This window comes from Cyprinodon tularosa, unplaced genomic scaffold (genome assembly GCF_016077235.1).
Source record: "Cyprinodon tularosa strain WSP-4 unplaced genomic scaffold, ASM1607723v1 ctg76, whole genome shotgun sequence".
Lineage (NCBI taxonomy): Eukaryota > Metazoa > Chordata > Actinopteri > Cyprinodontiformes > Cyprinodontidae > Cyprinodon > Cyprinodon tularosa.
Genome location: NW_024039518.1, coordinates 1,171,285 through 1,198,922, shown reverse-complemented (window position 1 = coordinate 1,198,922; position 27,638 = coordinate 1,171,285). Strand labels below are relative to the sequence as shown.

General features: G+C 42.7%; 2 protein-coding genes across 2 annotated transcripts; one reads left to right on the top strand and one right to left on the bottom strand.

The window, feature by feature from the left end:
* Positions 1 to 946: 946 nt before the first annotated feature.
* Positions 947 to 10,904, top strand: dnajc3b (DnaJ (Hsp40) homolog, subfamily C, member 3b). Its single transcript, XM_038270332.1, has 12 exons — positions 947 to 1,402; positions 4,086 to 4,196; positions 4,342 to 4,466; positions 4,541 to 4,615; positions 7,178 to 7,321; positions 7,461 to 7,642; positions 7,762 to 7,881; positions 8,359 to 8,464; positions 8,561 to 8,681; positions 9,184 to 9,316; positions 9,405 to 9,553; positions 9,716 to 10,904. The coding sequence occupies exons 1-12, from the start codon at positions 1,315 to 1,317 to the stop codon at positions 9,853 to 9,855; spliced, it is 1,494 nt and encodes a 497-aa protein (XP_038126260.1). The 5' UTR covers positions 947 to 1,314; the 3' UTR covers positions 9,856 to 10,904.
* Positions 10,905 to 11,099: 195 nt separating this feature from the next.
* On the bottom strand, positions 11,100 to 15,372 carry naa38 (N-alpha-acetyltransferase 38, NatC auxiliary subunit). The gene is made up of 3 exons (XM_038270333.1): positions 15,278 to 15,372; positions 14,305 to 14,479; positions 11,100 to 11,794 (listed from the first exon to the last, which is right to left on the bottom strand). Exons 1-3 carry the CDS (start codon positions 15,305 to 15,307, stop codon positions 11,670 to 11,672), a joined length of 330 nt encoding a protein of 109 aa, XP_038126261.1. The 5' UTR covers positions 15,308 to 15,372; the 3' UTR covers positions 11,100 to 11,669.
* Positions 15,373 to 27,638: the final 12,266 nt, after the last annotated feature.

Below are 27,638 nucleotides of genomic sequence, written 5' to 3'. Positions count from 1 at the left end.
AGCAAAACATTCCCCAACCATGTGTCAGAATTAGAATTTCTTAAGGTTTTAATTGGAAACCTACTTTTCAGAAACCAAGTTTTTTTGTGATTATTCTTCACCCCAGTATTACTTAGCTGCTGGTTTAATGTGGAGGTTCTACTTTAAAAGTTGTTCTATGTTGATTTGGGTGCTAATAGTTTACCTTACCGTTTAAGATACAAGTGGCTTGTACGTGTCTCTTTCTCTTCCTCCCCAACATGTAAAATACAGGTTTGGATTTTTCTTTAAGAGGAGCTTTTTAAGCTTTCATATCAACAGATATATGTAGCCTATATTTTTTAGGTTTATCTTTCTTTATCTGTTGATAAAGTTGCCACATGGTGTGTGTATGGCAGACTGTGCATAGTGTGTGCTTTGTTTAATTACATATGGACAATATTTACAGAAAGTACGCCATTCATATTTTTAAAGTTCCTCAGTAACAAATGTATCAAACGTCACAACAATTCAAAATTAAAGATCCGGAGCTCTAAGACAAAATGTATTGAGATGGAGAGTAGAGTGAGGTCATTTGAGAAATTATGAGTGTAGTTTAAATTTCTGAAATATGTGTGCGATTTTTTATTTTTATTTATTTTACAGTTCATTTAATATGCCGATTGTATATAATTTCTTATTTAAATATGAAATACTGGAGATGTGGTTTGTTTTTTTGGAATTTATTTTTGTGAACAAAATATTTGCCAAGTAATATGTGTAAGTTAAGGATTTTATCCATTTCTTTGTTTTGATGACTAATAGAGGTAAAGATTGATTGCAATTCTTTCCTAAATAGTAACAACCCATCAAGTCTTGCTCTATCTGAGAAGTGATATATATAGGGAGTGCCAGCAGCGTTAAAATAGTTTGTCCAATCAGAAGAGCCCACGTTTAGAGACAAACCCGGATGTGAGCCATGTGGACCAATCAGAAAAATGTAGGCCAGTAAGCGAGAGCGAGGCTGAGAACAGACGGAAAGGTATCGCTTTTAAACTACACAGACTGTCGTTGGGTTAGCTTCCCACATTGATTAGAGAAGCTAATTTTTCGTAAAGTAACTTTTTTCATGTTGTGGGTGTTTGGGGCTGCTGTCAAACCACCGGCTCAGCTGAGGAACTTTTTAATTCCTCCTCTTAGTTCCGCCCGGAGGAGTGAGGGACCTGGACCGTAAATATACCACCGGGGCTGTTGTCCGGGCTGTCAGAACGGGTCCAGCCGTTCCCAATGAAACAAAGCGGGAAGCAGAGCCGTGAAGTCCGTCTGCCCGGTGTCCCGGTGTGAGCCGACCCAGAGATGGAGTGGTGTCTGCGGGCAGGAGGTTCCAGCGGGCTGCTGTGCTCCCTGGCTCTGCTCTGTGTGCTTTTGGACATCCAGCTAGACGGTGAGACCGCTCTTACAGCTACAAACAGAAGGGCTGCTAACATAAAAGCAACATTTCTACACTAAAACAGCAGGTTACGGTCTTCTGACAACTTACAGGGTCAGGTTTCTAAAGTTTCCACCTGCCTCACAGAAGGACGTTTTGTCCTGACATTAGAGGACCGCACCACGGCTTATGTAGCTTTCAAAAACCATTTACCCTATCTATCTATCTATCTATCTATCTATCTATCTATCTATCTATCTATCTATCTATCTATCTATCTATCTATCTATCTATCTATCTATCTATCTATCTATCTATCTATCTATCTATCTATCTATCTATCTATCTATCTATCTATCTATCTATCTATCTATCTATCTATCTATCTATCTATCTATCTATCTATCTATCTAGTATACAACACAACAAAGTCTTGAAACGAAACCAAACGTTTAAGAAACTTGAGAAATACACATTAACCGTAGTATAGATCTGCAGCTTTCTCTGCAAATATTTGCTAAATAGTGTTTTAATAAAATCATATCAGGGTAAATCAGAAATGCATGTATTTCACCGATCCTATCCTATAATTTTCCCTATTTATAAAGATGTAATAATCACTCTGTGAGAATGATCAGTCATAAACGCGTTAGACGCTTGAATAAAAATTTGTTAAATTTTTCATAATTATTCATCTGATTACAACAATTTTTTTATCCATAAATGAGCCAGCCAATGATGCAGTTTATTAGTCTAATAGAAATCAGATAAAGGTTTTAAACATTTACTCTGAAGCATTAAGTAAGTGAGCTGTATTGTTTCTGTATTTCTGACATAGAGTCTGCAGCATTGTTTTCTCATTTATGTCTTATAGAAGTTAGGGGGAAAAAATAGATTAGTCCGACTTAAAATTGTAAATCAGTATATCTGTGTCCTCAAAGCTGTCTGAAAGATTTGCTATCTACTTGTTTTGGGGAAAAGTAAGGAAAAAGTAAAGTTTATATGTTTAACTATGAGGTTTTTTTATGCATTCGATTTATTAGAATAAAACTAAATAATGCATATGTGCAGTGTTTTTTTCACAGCCATCTTAGATTTAATCTTAGTCTTCAGGATAAAAAAACTATTATTAGTCTTGGTCGCATCATAGTAATTATGGTATGTGATAGATTTAGTTGGTTTTAGTCGACTAAAACTTTAAAAGGTTTTAGTCTAGTTTTATGTTGCCAAAAAAGTAAACCTTTACAATTTCAAATAACAACCAGATTCTTCACCAGATTGACAGCTCTTGCCTAGATGCTACAATCTGTATAGAATTCTGCCATGCAGTTCATCATTGGTGTTGGGCAGAAAACTTTGATTTATAGAATTCAAATAAACTTTTTTATCAATTAATGCCCTACTTTGTAAAAAAAAAAAAAAAAATGTGTCTCACAAAAGCTGTGAAAATGGCAGGTTTAGTTCAATGCATTATATTGGTTAATATAGCAGACAGACAAGCTAACATAATATACAATAAAGGAATGGTTTTAGACATACAAGGTTTCCATCGTAAAGCAAACACTTCCTGATGTACTATGAATTATGCATTACATACAGATAAATAAAATCTTCATTGTTCCAATAGGCAAAGAACAAAAACATTCTTCTTTCTATTTTGGCAGTTTCGGCTTTATTTCTTCAATTTGCCCCTTGGTTACTGCTGCTTATGGGTCAAAGTAGATTTAAATTCACAGGGGTTGGATTTTTTTTTTTTTAAATACAGAGAGAACCTACATTGTAATGCCAAGGTAATCTGGACCTAAATTGAATGAATATGTTAACTAAAATATAGAAATATGTAAAGGCAACAGAGAAAATATTTTAATGACAATACAAGGAAACATTTACATTACATATCCAAGTACCTTTTCACCTGGCTCTTTACCCAAAAATATACAGAATGCAATGAAATATTTTCATAGGGTATAATATAGGGTTTCCTTTTGGGTATAAAGTAAAGAAGGTTTAGTATCACCTATTGTGAGCAAGAAGAAGAAACAAAATCTTGATACTTGGGCACAGGGATTTTTTTACGCTTTGCAGAGGATGATCAGCCACATAGTTTATTAAATAGCGAGAGCGGGAAGAACCAGACAGCTGAGAGCGAACCATCAGAGTGGAGCATGAAATGCAGACTCTGAGCTAAGCACACGCAAAGACGCATTTCTGTACAGCTAGAAGAGCAGAATTTGTTGAGTTGTACAGAGCCCCTAAAGGGACATGGAGGGGGAAAAAAGAACTTTTGCGAGATCCTGCAATAGTTTTGCGAGATCTTGCAAAACTATTGCGGGATCTCTCAAAAGTTTTTTTTTTTCCCCTCCATGTCCCTTTAGGGGCTCCGTAGAGTTGAGCGTGCAGGACCGGACAATTGCAGGTTATTTTCTCAGACCCTGCCGCTGCTTCCATGATCATTCTGTGGTCATGCAGAATGTGTAGCGCTGCACGCTAGGTGGGCAGCAGGATAAAACAAGATGCGGCAGCACAGCTGATACTGCTTAGCAGATAACGGCACGATAATGCAGTTTAAACATCTAACCGACCCAGGTGGAGCTTTTAGGCAGCCGCCACTCAGTGATTTGTTTTGTCACCAGATTATTGTGAGAACAGGTCATTGGTCATAGTTCCAGTGTGATTTAAGCTTGGTTTTGTGTTACAGGCGTCCTTGGGGCGACTCAAGCCGAGATCGAGCATCACTTAGAGATGGGCCGTAAGCTCCTGGCGGCCGGTCAACTCGCCGAAGCTCTGTCCCACTACCACTCAGCCGTGGGTAAGGTTACACAGAGCATTCAAGAAGTCTCAAACATCCAGGCTCTCTGAATCACCTCATTCAGGCTTAAATCTGCTGTATTTTACACACCTTTTTTTCTTTTGTCAAAATGTTTGCCAAAAAGTAAATTTCCTTCATTTTCCAGAGGGAGACTCTGAGAACTACCTGACCTACTATAAGAGAGCCGCTGTGTTCCTGGCCATGGGTAGGTCCAGGTCAGCGCTGCCTGATCTGACCCACGCCATCCAGCTGAAGCCCGACTTCCTGCCTGTAAGTCGTTCTCCGAGGCTTTTTTAAAACGCCGACATGACGATCTTTCTCACAGCGTCCCACTTTCGTTTCAGGCCCGGTTGCAGAGAGGAAACATCCTGCTGAAGCAGGGAAACACACAGGAGGCCAGGGAGGACTTTGAGATGGTGGTATGTAGGCCTGAAAGAATGAATCCATTATTGAAATGATCGGCGACTAATTTAACCATCAATTAATCGTAACTGGAGAATAGACACTCTAGAACTGGCAGAGCTACCCGCTCAGAGCGATAAGTAAAACCAAATCATAAAAAAATGACATTTAGCATTTAAGATGAAAACTTTTTTCCTGTCCATCAATATTTTTCGTGCCAGTTTCTCCTAGTTTAATTTCTGTAAAAAAAATCTTCATTAATCCAAGAATTGAAAAAATATTGTACCGAATAATCGATTAACAACATAGCCATTAGTTGCAGCTCTTGGGGTGTGTTTGGTATTTATGCTGCTGAGCAAGAATCAGGGTTCAAATGCAAAATTTTAATAAAAATTAAATAATGCAGAAAATAGACTCTTTTAAAAAAATTGATATTTAATGTTAAATAACAGATTTTGTCAAAACATCCTTTCATAAAACCAGTGGATTGTTTAAGCCTCTATTTGAAGGTTTCTTCTCTTAAATGATCAGTTTTATGCCTTAAATGAGACAAAATGTTAAGCTTTTTTTTTTTTAACCAGCTTTTATAAAACAGGAACTTTCACTGCCAAGCAACATTCAGGTTAATCAGAATAATCAAACTGCATGTTTGTACCATATTTTCACGACCATAAGGCGCACCGGACTAAAAGGCGCACTCTCAGTTATGTGTCCCATTTCTGTATTTAACACACACATAAGGCGCACCGGACTATAGGGCGCGTTTTTTATATACAGGTACATGTCCTCTACTACCTTTAAATACCTCTACTGCGTATTTAAAAATACAGCGGGGGCAAAACTGAGTATGACTGTGCTTTATTCATGTATTTATTACAAAGTATTAATCAAACCTGGCAGCTGGCCGTGAGACAGACACATCGCAGATGACACAGCGCTGTGGTCACTCCTAAATTAACTTAAAATCCTGAAACCTGCCGACGGAATATGTTCGCTTTTATTACCGGTATCCTGGTGCCTGCAGTTTAAATTATTTAGATGAAAAACACCTGCCAGCAGCCGCGGTGAACGAAAGGATTTCTCCTGTCGGCGCACCGCTGTTATGTGGGGGTCTGAGCGCCTCCGACAGAAATAGATAATCTGGATGAACTGACTGCAATTATTAAGTTTTCAGGTGGCCTTTCTCACTTAAAAACATATTAAAACTACTTTATTCCAACTGATCACAGCAAATATAGCTGCAAGATTTAGATTATTTAGATGAAAAAACACCTGCCAGCCACCGCGCTGAAGAGGAGGAGACGCGCCCACAGGCTGCTGTTGAATTAAGTTTTCAGGTAGAAAAATAGAGCGGGAGCAAACCTGAGTATGATTGTGCTTTATTCATGTATTTATTACAAAGTATTAATCAAACCCATCAAAGTCATCATCCTCTGTTATCCTCAGCATTCCTCTGAATAAAACAGCTGCGCTAAATCAGACATGCCAGTTTCCCCTTCTTCGCTGTCAGAGTCACTTTCCGTGCAGCGCAGCTCCTCAGAAATAATGCCGGCTTTTGCGAAAGCTTGAACAACAGAGCCAGCAGACACAGTCCATCTACAATCCATCCGCAAACGGTGGCGTAACTTGCACGGCGCTGCCTTCCACTTATCGTGAAACTGTGGTCTCCGTCTGTCATCCATCGCTCCCACGCCGCTCGCAACCTTACTGTGAACGGCCGCTCCACACCGATGTCGAGCGGTGGAAGTTCCTTTGTCAGACCCCCGGGATAACGGCGAGCACAGCGTTCATTTGATTCATCTTTTTTTCACATCGGCTGTGAGATGGGCACGCAGCGATGGTGATGCGTGGAAAAAAGCACCTGGTTTCATCATCTCCTCATTCATCCAGCCTTTTTCATTTGCATTAATATCATATGTCATCAGAGCGCTGTGTCTGTCTCGCTGTCAGCTCCCAGATCAGCTTCTCTGATTGGTTGATGCGGCGCGTCCAGCAGCAAAACTTCAATTTTTCCATCTGAGCAGCAGCAGCGCGTTGGCGGTGCGTCAGATGCTTAAACGCTCCCGACGTGCTGCACCAAAACGCGCTGCAGGACCTTTTGCTGCACCTATACGCGCGTCAACCATTGACTTTGCATGTAAACTCGCAGCTTCTGCTGCACCTGCTGGGTACGGTTCACACCGATGTCGAGCGGTTGAACAGCGAGCACAGCGTTAATTTGTTTCCCCATGTTTTTCACATCAGCTGTGAGATGGGCACGCATGGAGTTACATATTAACAGCGATGGTGAGGGGTGGAAAAAAAACACCTGGTCTCCTTACATTCAGCCACTCTTTCATCATCTCCTCAATGAGGTGGTCTCAAAAGTCGCAGTTACAACACACATAGGGCGCACCGCACCATAGGGCGCACCGCACATTTTGAGGGAAAAAAAAGACGTTTAAGTGCGCCTTATAGTCGTGAAAATACGGTAGTAAAGAATAAGAAACGTGCCCTAAACACATCGGAAGCAGTGAAATGATGCATGTAATGCTTTCCCCCGATGGAGATCAGCATCCACCTGTTTTTTTCTTTCCCAGCTGCGGGGTTCTGCCGACCACAGTGAAGCTCAGGAGCAGCTGATGAAGACGAACGAGCTGGAGGAACTGCAGGAGGAAGCCCACGCCGCGTACCACCAGGGGGACTACAGCGGCACCATCAACGCATTGGAGAGGGTTATAGAGGTGGGTGTGGCGATTGGAGGGGCCAATTTCTCAATACTGACCATTTTCTTTGTATGTGGAAAGCATTACTTTTAGGATTTGAAGTGTTTTAACTGTTGGAAATGTTGTTTTATCTCTTTAATGTCATTTTGTATCTCAGATCTCTCCCTGGGATCCAGAGTCAAGGGAGCTTCGGGCCGATTGCTACATGCGGATGGGGGATCCGCAGAAAGCCATCCAGGATCTCACCCCCGCTGCTAGATTACGCAACGATAACCGAGCAGCCTTCCTGAAGCTTAGCAAGCTGCATTACAGCCTGGGAGAGCACCACGAGTCCCTCAAGTGAGCCTGCTGCACTTTTGGTCATGCAAATCCAAGCATTTCATCTCCCTACTCCTCTGCTAATTTGTTTGGCCTCCATGTTCCCTGACTCCATGTCTGTCACCTTGTTTTGCTCACAGCCACATCAGGGAGTGTCTGAAGCTCGACCAGGACGACAAAGAGTGTTTCAGCCACTACAAGCAGGTGAAGAAGCTCAGCAAGCAGCTGGATTCTGCAGAGGAGCTCATCAATGAGGACAGGTCGGTGCACCTTGATTATTCTATACATTATATGGAGAAAGGGCGACCTTACAAAACCACATTAAATAAAATAATTATGAAAATGCACTGGAAATATTTGGTTTGTGTTCTTACAGAGCCTCAGTGTACTCGGGAGGCTTGTTTTTTTCTCCAGACACATGGCAAATTAGAGGGAACATTAATTGTGGTCTTATGCTACCAAAAACACACATTTAAACCTTTTTTTTTTTAACCTGCATTACATGTTTTTTATTGTAATATAGTTCTCTCTGTTTCCGTGTGTCACAACATTACATATTCATGACATTAATCAGAACAAAGGATCTTTGAGATGACTGCTCACTGTTTTTTGGGTTTTTTGCATCAACAGTTTCCAGATAGTTAGATCATGTTGCCCTCACACTTTGTTTAGAAAGCTGCAAGATGATGTGACATCAGTTATTTTTTCTTTGTTTATTACTCTCTCTCCTCAATCAGGTACCAAGAAGCTATTGATAAATATGAATCAGTAATGAAGACGGAGCCAAACGTCCAGTCCTATATCAACCGGGCTAAAGAGAGGATCTGCTTCTGTTTAGTCAAGGTGAGGGAAAAAAAAGACGTCTGCCACATTAGGGACTTTATCATGTTTTAGTCGTCATTTAGTCTCTAATACTTGTTGCTCTTCACGCTAATGCAGCTTCAGTTAGCAGCCGAGGCCATCGATGTTTGTTCAGAGGCCCATCAGAGAGACCCTCGCAACGCCAACGTCCTCCGTGACCGAGCAGAGGCCTACATCCTCAACCAGGACTACGAGAAAGGTAGAAAGACCAAGTCCTACAAGTCTGGGTTCTGCCAACAGGACAGTAATCCCAAAACACACACTCGGATTATAGTAAATAAAGCAAATTAACTTTGAGATCCTGGAATAAAGCAGGAGTCAACATACTACAGGCTGTCTGTCAATAACCAGTCATAAGAAGGGCGCTCAAAATAAAAAGAAGAACCACAAAGTTGCCAGTTGCTGCAAAAATTGTAAAGATTTCTCAGCAGCTGTGTTTAAACTAGAATATGGTTCAGGAAACCCAGACTTGGCGCCTGATTCCTGCTTCTGAAACTCACTGAAGTTGCTGGTTGTAGAACTAAACCATTCAGGTAACAGAAAAACTCAAGGTTTCACTAAAAGCCTCAGTTAGCATGAGATATTTGTCCAGGGCAGAATAAAAAGAAAATACATCTAGCGAGTTAGCATGAAAAGTGTCGCATAAACAAGTGTTTGGTGTTAAACAGATATCAGATTTATGTGATTTTTTCATCCTTTAGCTGTCGAAGACTATCAGGAGGCGAGAGAGTTCGACGGCGACAGCATCGCCATCAAAGATGGTCTGGAACGAGCGCAGAAGCTGCTGAAAATCTCTCGTAAAAGAGACTACTACAAGATCCTGGGAGTTAGCAGGTGTAGTGTCCATCTAGATCCATCTCCAACTGCTTTAACTGGAATTGTTCAGCTCTTTAATGAAGCATCCGTCCCGCCGTTCCCTCAGGAATGCTAATAAGCAGGAGATCATCAAGGCGTACAGGAAGCTGGCTCAGCAGTTTCATCCTGACAACTTCAAGTCGGAAGCAGAGAAGAAGGAGGCAGAGAAGAAGTTTATCGACATCGCTTCTGCTAAGGAAGTCCTGACAGACCCAGGTGAGGAGATGGTTTGATGCACACATCACTTCCTGCTTTTCTAGAAATCTTTTTAAATGTCCGAAAATTAAAATAAAAAGCTGTGTCTGGGTTTTAATTTTCTCTCTTCTTTTTCAGTCTTGCTAACTTTTGTTTTTTATATCTTTCCCACCAACTCCATAGAGATGAGGCAGAAGTTCGATGAGGGGGAGGATCCTCTGGACCCGGAGAGCCAGCAGGGTGGCGGACAGAGGGCCTGGCCGTTCCACTTTAACCCCTTCGAGTCCGGCGGCAGCTACCACTTTAAGTTCGAGTACAACTAAGGAGCAGGACTGCAGCCGCATGTTCAGACTAATCTGCTCTTTTAGTCACATAAACTTGTTTTATTACTAAGGAACCTCGGGATGAATTTCAATGTTTTTCACCTGCTTTAAAGGTGGATGAAGGAAGTTAAAAGTTTTTTGGATGAAAACTGTGGATGTCTCTGCTCATGTTTCTTTCTTCGTGCCAATCTCTGGGCCTCGTATGGAGGAAGAAGGTCAACGTGCCACTTTTTATTCTCGCCTGCAGTATTCTTTAAAGGAATCCCAGCTTTCCTAACTTCAGTCAACGTCCCACTGGGATGAAGCTTCTCTACAATTGAGAATCAAGACTTTTTCTAGTCGATGAAATGAAAAGCACTTTGAGCTCCTGGATTAACGGTGAAACACTGAATTCCTTTGGATTTTCTATCTTGCTTTAAGCTAATGGTTCTTCTACGGGGTTCCTGTGTAGGTTTGGAGATGTATATCTATGTATATATACAGATGATAGAAAAATTGATGAATGAAAGCAGAAAGTAATTAAATCTGGTGTGTATTTTTGCTTTTCTGTTTTTTTTTTTTTTTTTTCGGATTGGAAAGAGGGCAAAAACACTCCACAGCTTCTCCTCTCCTTTAATTTACTTTAAGTCTTTTGACTCTCAAGCTTCATTGGCTATCAGCGAGCCTTATTTATAAATAAAAAACCTCGGCCAAAGCCAGAGCATCAATTTCAGTGCACTTATTGTTCGGATCATTTAGATATTTATCTAAAAAGTGAAATTAAATTGTTGCAGGATAGGTTTGTGATTTTATTTTGTCTGCAGCCAGATTTTGTTTATTTTGCTTATTTTTGCACCGCTTAAGTTATTTTGTTACCAACTCATCTTAAAGACAGACTGACTGTAGCTGCTTGTTTTGTGAACCAAAATGTGACGAGGTCGTCGTATTTATAGGTGAAAGGAACAGTGAGATTTATTTTAGGAGGGTTTTGATTGTGGCATCCTTTTTCTTCTGCTGCCAAACTGACTCAGTGGATATGTTGGAGTTTATTAAAGGACAAAAACCATCCAGACTGAACTCATTCTTCCTCCTCAGGTCCACTTCTAGAGTGTTCCACAGAAATGTTTTTGAAAGCACTAGAAAGTGTGGAATATTACTCCAGATACTGATTTTAAACCAAAGAACACCAAAGCATGGAGGTGCACGCATCATTATATGGGGATGTTTCTCATACAGGCTATTTATCTTATACCAGGGATCATAGATCAGTTTGATTAAATATGCCTTTAATCCAACAATAATTCAACTCAATCCTATATCCAACAGAAAACACTTTTTGTTTTGTCAAACCTGCTGTTTTCTATTAAGAACTATTTTATATTGCAATATATGCACTGCTAACTGCTGTGAGGGGTCTGAGGACTCCATGATGCTCATCAGATGTAAAGCTGGGGTTAAAAAAAACTTATTGTTACTTCAGTGCTTCACAGAAAAACAGAACTTTTCAAGCATTTGCAGCTCCTACAGTAAAGGTTTAAATTGATTAATCGGTTTTTCTAATGTTTTAATTAAAAAAATAATGTGGCATTTTGGAATCAGCAATTTAAAAAGATGAAATTGATCCATTTATTTTAAGATCCTTGAACAAATGGTGTCCTAAATGATCTCAGTCTGAAGAGGAGGCTTCCATAATTGCTGCCAATGGACTTTTCTTTTCATCGTCAAAGGAAAGAGAAAAATCTAGAGGTTCTGGGTCCACACTCCTCTTCTCGTCTGAACACGGGCCTCAACAGGAAACAGTCTCTGGATCAAAAACGTGGGGCGGCGCTCTGTCATCAGTGGGTGAATCCAAACCCCTCAGCCTCCTCCAGACTGTCAGCCTCCACCTCTATGGAAACCACGTGGTGTCCGGGGATCATGGCCAGGCCCAGGACTCTGGGTTCACCCTGGGAAAAAGTGTCTGAGGACAGAAAAACAACCCACTTCAGAAAACGCAGACCAACTTGCTTTTACCTTTAACCCACAAATACAGCTCTACCAATTAAAGAATGTTTCAGAATCTTCAGCTGAGGTGGATCTCAGCATATTATGATGGAAAATAGACCAATAAGAAACAGCTGGCTAAAACACCAACTTAATAACTTCTCTCCTCTTTTGGAAAGTAAATTAGAGCCAAAAGTATTTTAACAAAACTATTTGATTAATCACCTTCCATCATTAGTTATTCAACAAGAAAATTTAAACCTTCAGGTGAAAAACAAACTAATATGTTAGAAGTAAAAGAATAACAGATAAAATAACAGGTTTATACACCCTTAAAGGAATAGTACACCCAAAACATGATTAGCCTTCATTTTCTACTCACCCCCATGCTGAACAACACTCTGGAGTACTTTTTTGATATCTCAAATGCATCTGGAGATCTGGGAGGCTTCTTGCTGTCTGCTGATATTCAAATAATGGAGGTCTATGGTGCCCGAGACAGAAAGGTCCATAAAAGTCCACAAAAAACGTGTCAATATTCCTCCATACTGCTCGTCCAATGTATTCCAAGTGTCCTGAGTGGGTAGCATCCAGAATTTACTCGAAACGAAGTCATTTAGAATGTTTTTAGAGCATAAACAGTAGTGTATAGGATTTCCTGAAAGCGCCGCCAGCGTGTTTAGGACGCTACGGAAGCTGGCAGACCAAACCAGATGAAAGTGCGCATTCAGCGTCTGCTCTGCCGATAATGCAAGCGTAGAAGAAGAAATGTGCTGTTTACCTGTGCAAAGAAAGAAACAACGAAATAAAAATGTCTGAGGACTTCAGTGTTGAGGAAGAGCATGAGTTCTGTGCCGAGCTGAATGCGCACTTTCATCTGGTTTGGTCTGCCGCGGTTTCCGTAGACTTGTGAACGCGCTTTTAGGAAATACTATACACTACTGTTTATGCTCTAAAAACATTCTAAATGACTTAGTTTCGAGTAAATTCTGGATGCTACCCACTCAGGACACTTGGAATACATTGGACGAGCAGTATGGAGGAATATTGACACGTTTTTGTGGACTTTTATGGACCTTTCTGTCTCAGGCACCATAGACCTCCATTATTTGAATATCAGCAGACAGCAAGAAGCCTCCCAGATCTCCAGATGCATTTGAGATATCAAAAAAGTACTCCAGGGTGTTGTTCAGCATGGGGGTGAGTAGAAAATGAAGGCTAATCATGTTTTGGGTGTACTATTCCTTTAACTTGTCTATCTATTATTTTAGTAATAGATAAATCTAAAAAGAGATACTTTTTTTTTTAACTTGCATTTGTAAACAAATGTTAGGAGATTTAATAAGGCATATATTATACATTTTAAATGAATTGTAAATGTCCAAAAAAACATTAACTAAAGGCACATATCCATATATATATAATATATATTAATCTTGGAAACTTTCAAGATTAAATATCTTGTCGTTTTGCCTTAATTACTGCTGTAAGCAGGTTTCTTCTTTCAGCAGCTGACATGTTTTAGAGTCTGTGTATTATTACTTTAGGTAACGATTTGATTTCTAAATTAGTTTACAAGTATTCATAAATTTTATTAATTGTTTCAGCCCTAGACTTATCCTCCATTGAGGTTTCTGTTAACTTCAGTTTTCTTTAGTAGCAGTCAATCTGCTGATGCCAATAAAGCCTCTTAGGTTGTGAGATCATCTTTCCTCCACATATCGCTCTCTGTAGATAAACACCGGATATTTTCAGCCATTTTGAACCCGGCTTAAATGTTTTCATTAGAAGAATTTAATTTCACTACTTGTCCAGGTGAAATAGAGAATAGATGGGATGGTTTTCACTCGTAGAGCACGATCATTACCAGCTGGAAATACATCTTTTTGTAACGTCCCAAAGTTTTTTTTTAATTTACTAAAATAAATGTACCACACTGTGTTCAAGAAACTTTAAAAAGTTTTGCTCCTCATCCTAGACTGATTGATTCTTTAATTTCTTTCTGCAAAATACAACCTTAGCTAATAGATACAAAAAAGGTTTTAAAGGTTAATCAGATTAAAGTATAATTAAGAGCAGGTGTGAACTAAAGGAGACTCGATGGTAAGAGATGAGGAGGAAGGTTGTGCTTAATTATGCAACCAGGTAATGAGAGCTTTTTGTTTTGTTCACATATCTTCCCTAACAGATGTATTTGTGTCACTGATTGTTAAAAAAAAAAAATTATTTTGATCAATCATCCCTATATTTCTTATATCATAAAAATATATATATATTAATTTTTTTACAGCGGCCTGGAAACTTTAGCTTTAAAAGCCAGTGGTCCATGTCTTTAAATGTCCATTTTAAACTTATTCTCTTTATTAAACTTATTCTTTTTTTAAATATATATATATATATTTACATAAAAATATAAATATACATATATAAATAAAAAAAATAGGAGTAGCAAACTGATCCATTGCTCTCCTTCGCCTCCTGTCCTACCTGAGGATTTGAGGAACTCCTGAGCCGAGCCCAGAATCACATTGCAGTCCCGGTCTGTGCAGAGGAAGAGCCCCACCAGGGTCCGTCCATCCGTCATGCGGATCCTCATGTTCTTGTTCAAGAGCCCCTCCAGCTTCTGCCTGGCCTGGGACGAGGGGGACACTTCAGACTGCTCCTAGATGAGAGGACAACAAAGGTTTCAGATCACACTGATTCTGTATGAGAACCACTCCCCCATGAATATATATTAATATAGTTATAATATATCAAAACAAAATATATTTTTGATTAATAGATAATAATAAGTGGGTAAATCATGGAGTATATTAAAATAATAATGACAGTATATCTTAATAAGAAATTTCTAAATTATTATGACAGTGTCTCAAAAAGAGAAATAGTAACATATATTTATGATTAAAGTAGTTAACAAGATACCTATAAATGATAACATGCATTATAATGACAACCAAGTATCGTGGTTGTCTCTAATAATGACAGCATCTCATGTGTTTACTATGACCCTGCAAGCCTTTATGAGGTAATAATTATTTATTCTAACAGTTGTCTCATAAATATGAGATGAAGATTAATTTCTATTCCACCACAGAGGCAGAAATAGGCTTTATTGTTATGATATAACCTACTTCAATCTTCAAAATCAGCAAATCGAACTTTTAAAATATTAAATGATTACATTTGGTAGGAGCAGCACGTGGCCAAAAACTATTAGTAATCATTGTGATGAGGTTTCGACAGTTTTAGTAAATCTAAACTAAAACCCACGAGATTGTTACAGTAAAAAAAACAGATGAACGAGCTAATATGTTAGCCGCAAGCTAATGTTTATCTCGACCTGGACTCCTAATAAAGCTGTTTTTTTTTTTTTCAAATCAAATATATTTATTTCTCAGACTTTACGCTTTGGATTTAGAATAAACGACTCAAAAATATGAGAGAGAGAGACACCTACATGTGCAGAAGGACCGTTTTCTTCAATCATTGTAGGGTTTTTTTCCTCCTGATGCTGTTGCTCAGGGAGCACTTCCGCTGACGTAGAGGCGAAACCGGAAATGATAAGAGCTTTATATTAGACGTATTTTCAGATTAAAGGATGGATGGATGGATGGATGGATGGATGGATGGATGGATGGATGGATGGATGGATGGATGGATGGATGGATGGATGGATGGGTCTAATAGTGATTAATCGATTACTGAAATAATCATCCAGTGTAGTCCTGTTTCTCTTACTGTGACTGGCTGGATGTGCTCTCTTCATCCTCTGACATGGGAGCTGGCTCAGAGCTCCTCTGCCTGGCTGTGTGTTTCCTGGACGGAGCCGCCTTTTACAGTTGCTTTCTTTATCTCTGCTTCTGCCTCTTTGAACCCCAGTCGGCCTCGGCAGATGGCCGCTCACACTGAGTCTGGTTCTGCTGGAGGTTTCTTGCTGTTAAAAGGGAGTTCTATTTCATCCCTACTGACCGCCAGAGGCTGTGCTTCAAGCACTGAATGATCATTCATGCGCATGCGCAGGTCGAGTATTAATGACAACAAAGTCAGCTGTGACCTGCCGGGGACCCACGTGACTCTATATAGTCACGTGGCACCCGGCAATCAATCCCTTTTGTTCTTCTCGCGCGCAGGTGTGTTGAGTACAGGAGTGTGGTCGTGTGAAGCTGGTTGCTTCTGTGTATACCACTAGTTTCCTGGCTGCTTGTTGCTGGTAGCCCCGTGACCGGGTTTGGTCGGAGCTGCGGGTAAGTCTCGCCCTCCAGGGGCTGCACAAGCTGCTTTCACCTTACCAGATCTGCGGTGACTGGTAAGTTTTCGTTCTTTTCTCAGCAGTAGTTTACTGTTCGCTTTGATTTGCCACGTTAATTTTGTGGCTCTTTTGACTCACGGTAGCGTTTCTGCTCGCGCTGAGTTGTTTTCAGTTTGTTTGCCTAAGCCCACCAGTAGCGTTTCTGCTCGCGTTGGGTTCTTCTATAGTTTGTTTATCTACACTCACCAGTGGCGTTTCTGCTCGCGCTGAGTTGTTTTCAGTTTGTTTGCCTAAGCCCACCAGTAGCGTTTCTGCTCGCGTTGGGTTCTTCCATAGTTTGTTTATCTACACTCACCAGTGGCGTTTCTGCTCGCGCTGAGTTGTTTTCAGTTTGTTTGCCTAAGCCCACCAGTAGCGTTTCTGCTCGCGTTGGGTTCTTCTATAGTTTGTTTGCCTAAACTCACCAGTGGCGTCTCTGCTCGTGCTGAGTTCATCTTTAGTTAATAATCGAGTCGCCAGTAGCGTTTCCTGCTCGTGTTGACTTGTCCTTGGTAGCAGGCTGATCACGCCTTTCAGCAGTATGATGCTGGATAATTTATGTTGCTCGACCTGTCTGGCTCCACTTCAGCCGGATGACGGGCATGACTTGTGTCCCTCCTGCCTCGGTGTGGAACATCTCCAGGAGGCGCTGTCAGATGACGCTTGCCCCAACTGTCGCGTCATGCCCCGGTCGGTCAGACTGGATCGGTTGGCTGCACTGGAGCAGCCTACCGACTGGGCGGGCGCTTCGCCGCGTGCTCGTTTGCCGATGGAGAAAGCGGTGTGCAAACGATCTACTGTGGCTGCACCTTCGGTACCGACAAAGCGTGCTAGACGGACCGATGCAGGGAGGTTGTCCACCAGAGTGGATCATCTCACTACTGAGCTGGCCCAAATGAAAGCCCTCCTCCAGTCCTTTCAGACTGCTGGTGATCGCGGCACGGCTCTCCCTACCGAGCAGGATGAAACGTCAGTCAATGACGACGATGCCGTTTCTGTGGCCGCCTCTGGCACCCATTTCTGTGAGGACCTTCCGGAGCTGGGCTCCGGGGCCTCTGGGTCGGACTCCATTGCCTCCCAGGAGGATGCGGGGGAGTCTGTGACATCCGCTATTCGAACGGCTCTTGCCCGTTTACAGATTAGTGTTCCTCATGCCCAGCCTGCGGCTTCCAGCGCCTTCTTTAGGCGCAGTAGGTCAGAGACTGCCTTTGTGGTTCCTCCCTCGGCGGAGTATGTGCGGGAACTTCATGCTTGCTGGTCAGACACCAAGGCGTTTTCACGTCTGACGACGGATGGCAGGGTCCTGGCAGCTATGCAGGAGGCACCCAAGGTTGGCTTGGGGCAGATGCCAGCGGTGGAACCGGGCATTGCCTCTCTTATAATCCCGCCTGATGAGGCCTTGCGGCCCAATGCCCGTTGTCCGCGTCCTCAGTGCCGTATTACCGACGACCTTCTCTGTAAGGCCTATGACTCTGGGGCCCGCATGGGCCGGATTGGGAACTCTCTCTCCCATCTTATGCTGGCCCTGTCTTCCTCCTTGGAATCTGTTCCGCTGGATCATGCCACGCAAGGCCTGGTTGATGCATCTCTGCAGGCCTTTGCTCTTATGACGAGGGAACTTGGACGCACACTCCCCACACTGGTTCATGCTCGCCGCCAGGTCTGGTTGGCGCAGTCACCACTAACTGAGCCTTGTAGGAGGACCCTCCGGGCCCTGCCTGTGGTCCCGGGGGAGCTTTTTGGTTCAGCGGCACTGGACGCCTTGGACCGTACGGCTCAGGCCTCTAGAACGAGGCAACAGCTGGCAGGGCTTCACAGACGTGATCGCCAGCCAGTAAGCACCTGGGCAGCTGCGGGTCCTTCACGGAGGTCTTTAGTGCCTTCTCCTTCTCCCACTGAGCCCCAGGGTCTGTTACCAGGTCAGAGATCGGTCCAGAGACCTGCTCTAGATCGGAGGAACAGAGCTCGAGACCAGGCTGGGACGAGGTCCTTTCATCCCTTTCGAGCCGCGCAGTCTGGCCGGCGTCCTCCCGGGCCTTCGAAGGGCCGGGGGACCCGCAGATGATGCCTTAGGGCCGGCGGTCGGTTATTTTTCCCCGGGACAGCTCAGCTTCTGGGCTGCCCACACCCCGGACTTGTGGGTGTTGTCCACCCTGTCCCGGGGGTACCGTCTTCAATTCCGCCGCCGGCCACCTATCCCTGGCCGGGTCAGGATGACTGTGATCCACGACCCGGTGAAGGCACAGGCACTGAACCAAGAAATCTGCACCTTGCTGGCCAAGGGTGCTATAGTGCCTGTGGACCCCCTGCTGGATCCAGCGGGCTTTTATTCCACGTATTTTCTGGTTCCGAAGAAGACCGGGGGCTTGCGTCCAGTCTTGGACCTCAGAGGCCTGAATGTGTACTTGAAGGCCATGCCCTTTCATATGCTGACCACCAAGGAAGTGTTGCAGGCGATTTCCCCGGGCGATTGGTTCACTTCCATAGATCTCAGGGATGCTTATTTTCACGTTCCGATCGCTCCGCCCCATTGGCGGTTTCTTCGTTTTGCTTTTCAAGGGAGGCATTTCCAGTTCAGGGTCCTCCCGTTCGGACTTTCGCTGTCCCCCAGGGTGTTCACCCGATGTGTTGCAGCAGCCCTCTCTCCTCTGCAGGCACAGGGATTGAGGATCCTCCCATATCTGGACGACTGGCTCATTTGTGCTGCGACGTGGGACCAGGCGGTTCGAGATACTCGGTTAGTGCTCCATCATGTGGGATGCTTGGGCTTGCAGGTGAACATGGAGAAAAGCAGTCTGACCCCCTCACAGGAGACTGTCTTCCTGGGCATTGCCATGGATTCCATCTCAATGACTGCTTGCCCGTCACCCCAGCGGGTGGACAGTATATTGAGCGTGCTCCCGGAATTCAGGCGCGGCATGGCGCTGCCTCTTGTGCGGTATCTTCGACTCTTGGGCATGCTTACAGCTGCGTCCGCCGTAGTGCCCTTGGGGCTGCTGTCATTGCGGCCCCTCCAGATGTGGTTGAACAGCTTGAATCTGGATCCCACACGGAACACTCATCGTCTCAGAAGACTTCGGGTGGGGCCTCAGTGTCTTCAGTCTCTGTCCCAATGGAGGGTGAGGTTGTTTATGACCACAGGGGTCCCGCTCGGTTCCCTCCCGTGTCGTCGGGAAGTTGTGTTTACAGATGCATCCTCCACGGGCTGGGGTGCAACCTGGCGGGGTCAAATGGCACAGGGGACATGGTCCCAGCGGCAGGGCAGGGAACACATCAATGTCCTGGAGTTACAGGCTGTACTTCTGGCTCTTCAGAGCTTTCTTCCAGGCTTGCGGGGGAAGCACGTGCTGGTGAGGTCAGACAACACCACAGTGGTCTTTCACATCAACCACCAGGGGGGCACGAGGTCAAGGAAACTGTTGTGCTTGACTCGACGGCTTCTGACCTGGGCAGCTCCACGCATAGCCAGCCTCAGAGCAGCCTACATCCCAGGGCCGGAGAACGTGCCAGCAGATTTTCTATCCCGTCAGAAGCCGCTTCCAGGGGAGTGGAAGCTTCACCAAGAGGTGGTGGAGTGCATCTGGAAGGTCTTTGGCAGGGCGGACGTGGACCTCTTTGCCTCAAGGGACGCATTTCACTGTCCCCTTTGGTTCTCGTTGGACAACAGCAGCCCTCTGGGCCACGATGCTCTGGCACATGACTGGCCCCGGACCCTCCTTTATGCCTTTCCGCCATTCAGCCTACTTTTTCAGACTCTCCTCAGGGTACGTCAGGAGGGGCACAGGGTCCTGCTGGTGGCCCCCTACTGGCCAGCGAGGACTTGGTTTCCTCTACTGTGCGAGCTCAGCTCCGGCTCGCCAATGCGTCTCCCCTCCAGGAGAGACCTTCTTTCTCAGATGGGGGGTCAGATCTTGCACCCCGAACCGGACCGGCTCCAGCTCTGGATTTGGCCCCTGCAAGGCCGGGGTCCACCTTCTCAAGATACACTGGGTCCATAGGGCATACAATGGCTAATGCATGGGCGCCGTCCACGCGAGCTGTCTATGCTAACAAGTGGACGGTCTTTGCGACCTGGTGCCGTGATAGAGGGCAGGACCCGGTGCAGTGCTCAGTTTCTGACATACTGACCTTCCTGCAGGCATTGCTGGATCAAGGACGGTCCCCATCTACCTTAAAGGTGTATGTGGCTGCCATTTCCTGTTGGCATGTTGGGCTGAATGGTTGTTCTGTGGGCCGAGACAAGGATGTTGTACTGTTTTTAAGAGGTGCTCGGCGTTTGCACCCACCCAACCGCCCTGTGGCACCGGCGTGGGACCTTTCTCTTGTGCTCGAGGCTCTTCGGTCCCTCCCATTTGAGCCCCTGGCGTCGGCGGACCTCAAATGGCTCTCACTGAAGACTGCGTTCCTTTTAGCTATGGTTTCCGCAAAACGTGTAAGGGAGTTACAGGCTCTCTCGATAGCCGAACCCTGCTGCCGGTGGAATCCTGATGGCTCAGGCATTACACTGTGGGCTGACGTAGCATTTATTCCTAAGGTATCACTGCCAGCAGGCAGCACCCAGCCTCTCCATCTTGCCCGGTTTGACTCCGGAAGTCCCTCTGAACCACTGTGTCCTGTCCGTGCCCTTGAGACATACATCAATGCCACGGCATCCTTCCGAAAGACAAATAGCCTTTTTGTTTGCTACGCTGGCTCACGGAAGGGTCAGGCACTTTCTAAGCAGCGACTTGCACACTGGGTTGTGGATTTGATCTCCAAGGCTTATGCCTTGCAGGACCGGCCACTGCCGGCGGGAGTGAAATGCCACTCTACAAGGGGCATGTCGACATCGTTTGCTGCTATGACTGGGGTGCCATTGGATGTTATATGCCGTGCGGCCTCCTGGAAGTCACCTAGTACCTTTACTCGGTTCTACAGGGTGAATGTGGCTGCGCCCCATCCGCTTCAGGGAATCCTCGAGCAGCATGCCTCTACATCACATTAGGTGGGTGGTGTAGTCGTTGTTCCTTGAATGTTGCTGATTCCTCGTGACCTTGTTGATATGAGTCATCCAGTGCTTGAAGCACCGCCTCTGGCGGTCAGTAGGGATGAAATAGAACGAAAGTTACTACCGTAACTACGGTTCTATGAATCCCGGATGACCGCCAGAGTGCTTGGTCCCTCGGAATCTCTGCTTTCGCGAGAAGATTGAGGGATTGATTGCCGGGTGCCACGTGACTATATAGAGTCACGTGGGTCCCCGGCAGGTTACAGCTGACTTTGTTGTCATTAATACTCGACCTGCGCATGCGCATGAATGATCATTCAGTGCTTGAAGCACCGCCTCTGGCGGTCATCCGGGATTCATAGAACCGTAGTTACGGTAGTAACTTTCGTTTTTCCTCTCTACAGTCGCTAAAGCATGCTTAGTGTGAGGGATTGCATTCCAGTCAATGAGTCAATGCAATCAACTGGTTTTCCTTAGCTAGAAAACTTTGAATCAATTTGACTGTATGATCTGGTGAACTGTAAAGTGCCTTGAGATGACTTCTTTTGAATTGGCACTATATAAATAAACTGAATTGAATTGAACAAATTTAATAATCAATTGTTAACTGAAGTATAGAGACTCTGAAACATGCGTTTAGCTTACAGAGCAACCCACTTAGAGCAGTAATAAATATCAAATTGTAAAAACAATATGTAAATATTTATCATTTAAGATAAAAAATAAATGTCTGTCAATATGCTCTATCCAGAACTTCTCAAATGGAAACGTTTGAGTTTCACCTAGTTTAATTTAGTGAAAAATCTTCTTTATGCAACCTTTGTCTATTTGATTATTAATCGATTAATCTAATAGATGGATGGATGGATCTTTGACAGGGATAAAAGCCATTAAAACTCCTCACTCTCATTTGAACTGCAAAAACTTCAATTACTTCAATAAGATAACATTTTTCAGTAAGTTTTGAATATACAAATATCAATCACCAGTAAACAATGATTGTCTCTATATTATTGACTGTGAAGCCCCATCACCTGGTCTGATAAGAAATTCCATTTGTAAAAATTCAGCATTTTTCATGTTATTCCTTATTTATCATACACAGAGGGAGATACTCTTGTTTATTATTTGACTATAATCATAGAAGAAATCATCAACGTATGTTGTCATTTTTAGGTTGGTATTTACTTTATTCAAAATAAGCTAGTTTGTCAAATTTCTTTACAAAATAAAACAGTGTGATAACTATAATTTAAAGTATCTGATTCAATTATTCCTCTAGGGGGCGTCCTAATTCAAATAAAGCAGTTTAACAATGCATTGGATCACACATCCATCCAAGTCAGAATGAAAATAAAAAAAATTATAATAACCCCTAACTTGAGTATAGAAAAATATAAAATAATTCTATCTCTATTAGAATATATGTGTTGATTTTGTAGCCACACGTGCCCATGTATACACAAACATACCCAAGTATAGCTTCTAATTTAACTGGTTTAAATTAAGAACTTATATAATTATACAGGGGCAGAACTGGGTAAGATATTGCTTCTTCCTGCTCTCTTTTGAACATCTTGAGATTTGTTCACAAAATCTTTTGTTTCCTGTTTTATACTGTTATTTACTTTTATTTTGTAATTGCTGCACATGTAAACATGTGTGTATATATAGGCCTACATATATGTGTGTTTTCTTTTATATTGTGTTTTCCTGTTCGAAAATAAAGAATAAGAATATTTCCTCTGTCAGAAAAAATGTCCTAATATTTCTCATTGATCCCACTTAGGGTCCTTGATCAAGCAGCATGCGGTCTTAGGATCCACTGGGGCACCTAAAAGAAACAATGATCATTTATGATAAAGTAATTAAAGAAAAGAAAGCACATCTTCAAAACTGACGATACAAACTTATTTGGTTATTAAAATGTAATAATACACTTATGTCAAAGCGGTATCATTATTTGGGACAGAAGCTGAAACATTTGGGAATCTATGGTGTAGCACATGTGAGCTGTGATAATAGCTTTAGTGTCTAACTTACAGTTTGTTTTTAACTGAAATCTTCCCAAACTCCACACTAGTGCCCTTCAGCCATATTTTTATTTTCTCTGATCAGCTGAAAAGAAATAAACCGTAAACACCCCTTTCCTCTTTAAAAGCAGATACGTATATGATTCAAATAAGATTCCCTCTCAATGAAGCAATATAAGAAACAAGCTAAACAAAAAATAATTATATTTGTTAATTAATTGCTTATGGGTATTGTTTTTTTCTTATTATTGTTTTAATTCCAGACTTCAGAGACACAAATTTTTTTTGTTTTTAAAAATATATTAACCCTGCAGCAAAGAAAGGAAAAGACCTTGTAAAAATGTCTGCTTTGCTTGGAAATAAAGCCTTATTATCCAGAGAGAAATGAGCCCTGTGACTGTATGTGCTGGCCCCTCAAAGACAAAATAAAGAGCAACAAAGTAAAGCCAAAATTAAACATTTCCAAACACTCAAGGACAAAAACAGATTTTATTTTTTCATCAAAAGGGAAGCAGCTTGGTATACTACTGAAAGGGACAAATAGAAAAAGTCTGCAAGCCTCGGTGCAGTAGTGGCAGCATTCTTTTATACTGTGTTTTGATGCACTATGTAGATTTCATGATGAGGACAGAACAGCCATCCATCTTCTACCGCTGGTTGTCAGGGACATGGTGGGGTTGATACCTATCTCTAGAAATCTTTGGGCAAAAAGTGAGATAAAACCCTGGAGGGGTCAGGAATCCAATTCAGGGAAACACTACGAACACACACTGATGATTTAGAGTCATCTATCAACAAAAAGTGATGTGTCTGGACTGTGGGAGGAACCTAGAATACCCAGAGAGAAGCCATAAAACAGGTGGAGAACATCCAAACCACCTGTGCCACTGTGTAACCAAGGAAAGTTTAGAGAACAGAGTTTAGATCAGGGCTCCTTAACCTTGGTCCCAAGGGCCCACTATCCTACATATTTTATCTGTTTCCCGCCTCCACACACCTGACCTGAAGGTGAAGTGTGGAGTGCAACACTCTTTATGTGTGTGCAATATGGTTTATGTATGTGTGCAATATGCTTTATTTGTATGCGATATGTGTGTGCAAAATGCTTTATGTGTGTGCCAAACATCTTTTGTGTGCAACACACTTCATGTGTGCAATATGGTTTATGTATGTGTGCAATATGCTTTATTTGTATGCAATATGTGTGTGCAACATCTTTTGTGTGCAACACGCTTTATGTGTTAGCAATATGCTTTATGTAAGTGTGCAACATGCTTTATGTGTGCAACATGCTTTATGTGTGTGCGCAACATCTTTTGTGTGCAACACGCTTTATGTGTAAGCAATATGCTTTATGTAAGTGTGCAACATGCTTTATGTGTGCAACATGCTTTATGTGTTAGCAATATGCTTTATGTAAGTGTGCAACATGCTTTATGTGTTAGCAATATGCTTTATGTAAGTGTGCAACATGCTTTATGTGTTAGCAATATGCTTTATGTAAGTGTGCAACATGCTTTATGTGTGCAACATGCTTTATGTGTGTGCGCAACATCTTTTGTGTGCAACACGCTTTATGTGTTAGCAATATGCTTTATGTAAGTGTGCAACATGCTTTATGTGTGCAACATGCTTTATGTGTGCGCGCAACATCTTTTGTGTGCAACACGCTATATGTGTTAGCAATATGCTTTATGTATGTGTGCAACATGCTTTATGTGTGTGCAACATGCTTTATGTGTGTGTGCAACATCTTTTGTGTGCAACACGCTTTATGTGTGTGCAATATGGTTTATGTATGTGTGCAATATGCTTCATTTGTATGCAACTTGCTTTATGTGTGTGCAATATGGTTTATGTATGTGTGCAATATGCTTTATGTATGTGTGCAATATGCTTTATTTGTATGCAATATGTGTGCAACACGCTTTATGTGTGTGCAATATGGTTTATGTATGTGTGCAATATGCTTTATGTATGTGTGCAATATGCTTTATTTGTATGCAATATGTGTGCAACACGCTTTATGTGTGTGCAACATGCTTTATGTGTGTGTGCAACTTGCTTTATGTGTGTGCAACATGCTTTATGTGTGTGCAACATGCTTTATGTGTGTGCAACTTACTTTATGTGTGTGTGCAACATGCTTTATTTGTGTGCAACATGCTTTATGTGTGTGCAACATGCTTTATTTATATGCACATTTTGGCAGAAAATTGACTCCATAAAAAGCGGATCAACAGGCTTTTGGGAGCATTTGATGGCTGTCGAGGAGGTAATGAAATCATTTGAATCAGGTGTGCTTGAGTGGAGATGTGTCTGAAACATGGGGAGCAGGGTTAAGAAATCCCGGTTTAGATGGTGTGTGTGATAGAAAACGTGGCCTACAAACCCGACCCATTTAGGAATTGGCCTAAAATTTGAGAAACTGTTGATGACAATGAAAACAAAAAATATGTAAACTTCTGACTTTGAAGAAAGAAATGAATACATATCCAAATATTTACCTTTTTTTTGGTCAAAGTTATCCCTCTTTTGTGACTCTCTTGCTCACCCCCGGCTGAATGAATTTTATTAAAATAGACCACTGATCTAATTCCTCATTCAGAAAGGGTCACAGCTAAAACCAATATGCTGTGATTCGCCTCACTGAAAGGTTTTCAGGTAAGGAGTTCCCCCTCCGACTTGCTCTCCATTCTTTCCCTGGCTGTTATTTAAGCTCTATCGGCTGGCAGGGCTGCCTGGGTTCAGACAGACAGCTCTGAGCGGAGTACAGGAGCCGGCGTCTTCCTCTGTGTCACACTGCATAAAATCTGGGTTAGCTGGAGCGCAGCACCCAGGGGAGCCACTTTCTCTCTCTCATCCCTGACACGTCTTCCTGCCAAATGGACAAGGGAGGCATTGGAAGAGGAGGAGGAGGCCTGTTTCTCTCAGCTTCCTGGCTGGTTTCATCTCCCCTCTCTTTTCATTCTCCAGTCACATAGCGGGACACATGCACAGTTATGACTGCAGATAATGTGGGTGAGGGTGTACAAGCTGCACACTAAGCGAGGTCGTCTCGCCAGCCTCTCAGTCTGGCACTCGCTGACACCTCAGCGGCCAGGGCCTCTGTGTGCGAGGCCCCCACATCACACGTACACTGCTCTCCTAGTGTCTCTCGCTGTGCACATTTCTCGCTGTCTTGGCAGATGTTGGGCTTGGATCAGGCACAGACAAAATTCCTCCCCTCTTGTTTGCTGCAGCCCAGTCAGAGCGTCTCAGGCACCTGTTGCTGCACACCAGGCGGAAATGAGCAGGTTGTCTTCTGGATGCCGGAGCAGCTGGCTTTGGATGGATGGTGGAAAGGTCTTAGGGTCACATCTCAGCATTCCTGCTCCTGTTTAAACTACCCAGGGGACCTCAGGCCGACTGCTTACCTACATCAAGGGTTTTTGATAGATTATTGACCCCATGTGACCTCTGGTCTCTGGCTTTTGACAGATGTTGGGGAACTCTGCAGTGAGATTCACCGCACATTCACCTGGAAACAGATCTAATCTAAGAGATATGGAATTTGCAATTAGATCGTTCAGACAAAATATTTCAAAGCAGATTGTGGTTATTTTAACATTACCCCTTGATTATTCCGTTTTAGGCCTGTTTAAACTGTTAAAAACTCACCTTTTATAATGTAATTATTCAAAGAAAACATTTATTTATTAAACAATAAAAAAAATAGGATTTTCCATTTTTTGTGACAGAGCATAAGCTTTTTCGTTGCTGTCTTCAGTTGAAAATTTTATTTTAATCTTACTGTTAAATCAACAAAAGTTTCACTCTTGCTCTGAGATCTTGGCTCTGTGAGAGAGGCCCATAGTAACTCTAGACGAGCTGTGACGCATGGTGGTGGCAGTATCATATGTGCAGAGGGATTTTTTTTTTTTTCAGAGATGCTTGGAGTTTGTGGTAGAATAGATGGAGCTTTATATCAGAAATAAAACAGGTGAGAGGCTGAAGAACATTTGACATAAAACAAAGGTTAACTTTCCAGCAAAATATTGATAATTTGAATGCGACCTGGAGCTATACATTTAGAGCAGGGCTCTTCAATATTTTCCAGGCTAAGGACCCCCAAACTGATGACGAGCTGGAGCAGGGACCCCCAATTAAATATATATTATGAAATTGTGTTATATCAAACTGGTCCTATAGTCACTCTATTACATATGGAGTCGTGTAACGAAAGTAATTTCTCCCTGGGATTATTGAAGTATTTCTGATTCTGATTCCTGGTTGATGGGACAGGTGTTGTGGATGAAATGGTGCCCAGCTTGAAAGAGCTCCTTTGTGTCGCTGAATGTGTGCATTGATGACTGAAAGACATCTTCTGCCTCCATTTTTCTGTTTTACTGCAGTGTGTTGAATTCATGTTAATGTGTATTTAAAGACATTTTAATTATTGGAAAAAATTGTAGGGAGGAATATAAAAAAGTTAAATCAACCAAAACTTTCTGGATCCCCATGCAGTACC

Bases quoted from the DNA above. Each gene is read 5' to 3' on its own strand.
- dnajc3b (XM_038270332.1), top strand. From the start codon at position 1,315: ATGGAGTGGTGTCTGCGGGCAGGAGGTTCCAGCGGGCTGCTGTGCTCC. The intron at 1,403-4,085 runs GTGAGACCGCTC...TTTGTGTTACAG, and splicing joins TTTGGACATCCAGCTAGACG to GCGTCCTTGGGGCGACTCAA. The intron at 8,465-8,560 runs GTGAGGGAAAAA...ACGCTAATGCAG, and splicing joins TCTGCTTCTGTTTAGTCAAG to CTTCAGTTAGCAGCCGAGGC.
- naa38 (XM_038270333.1), bottom strand. From the start codon at position 15,307: ATGATTGAAGAAAACGGTCCTTCTGCACAT. The intron at 14,480-15,277 runs GTAGGTGTCTCT...CCTCTCATCTAG, and splicing joins AAAACGGTCCTTCTGCACAT to GAGCAGTCTGAAGTGTCCCC. The intron at 11,795-14,304 runs GTAGGACAGGAG...TTCTGTCCTCAG, and splicing joins GGAGTTCCTCAAATCCTCAG to ACACTTTTTCCCAGGGTGAA.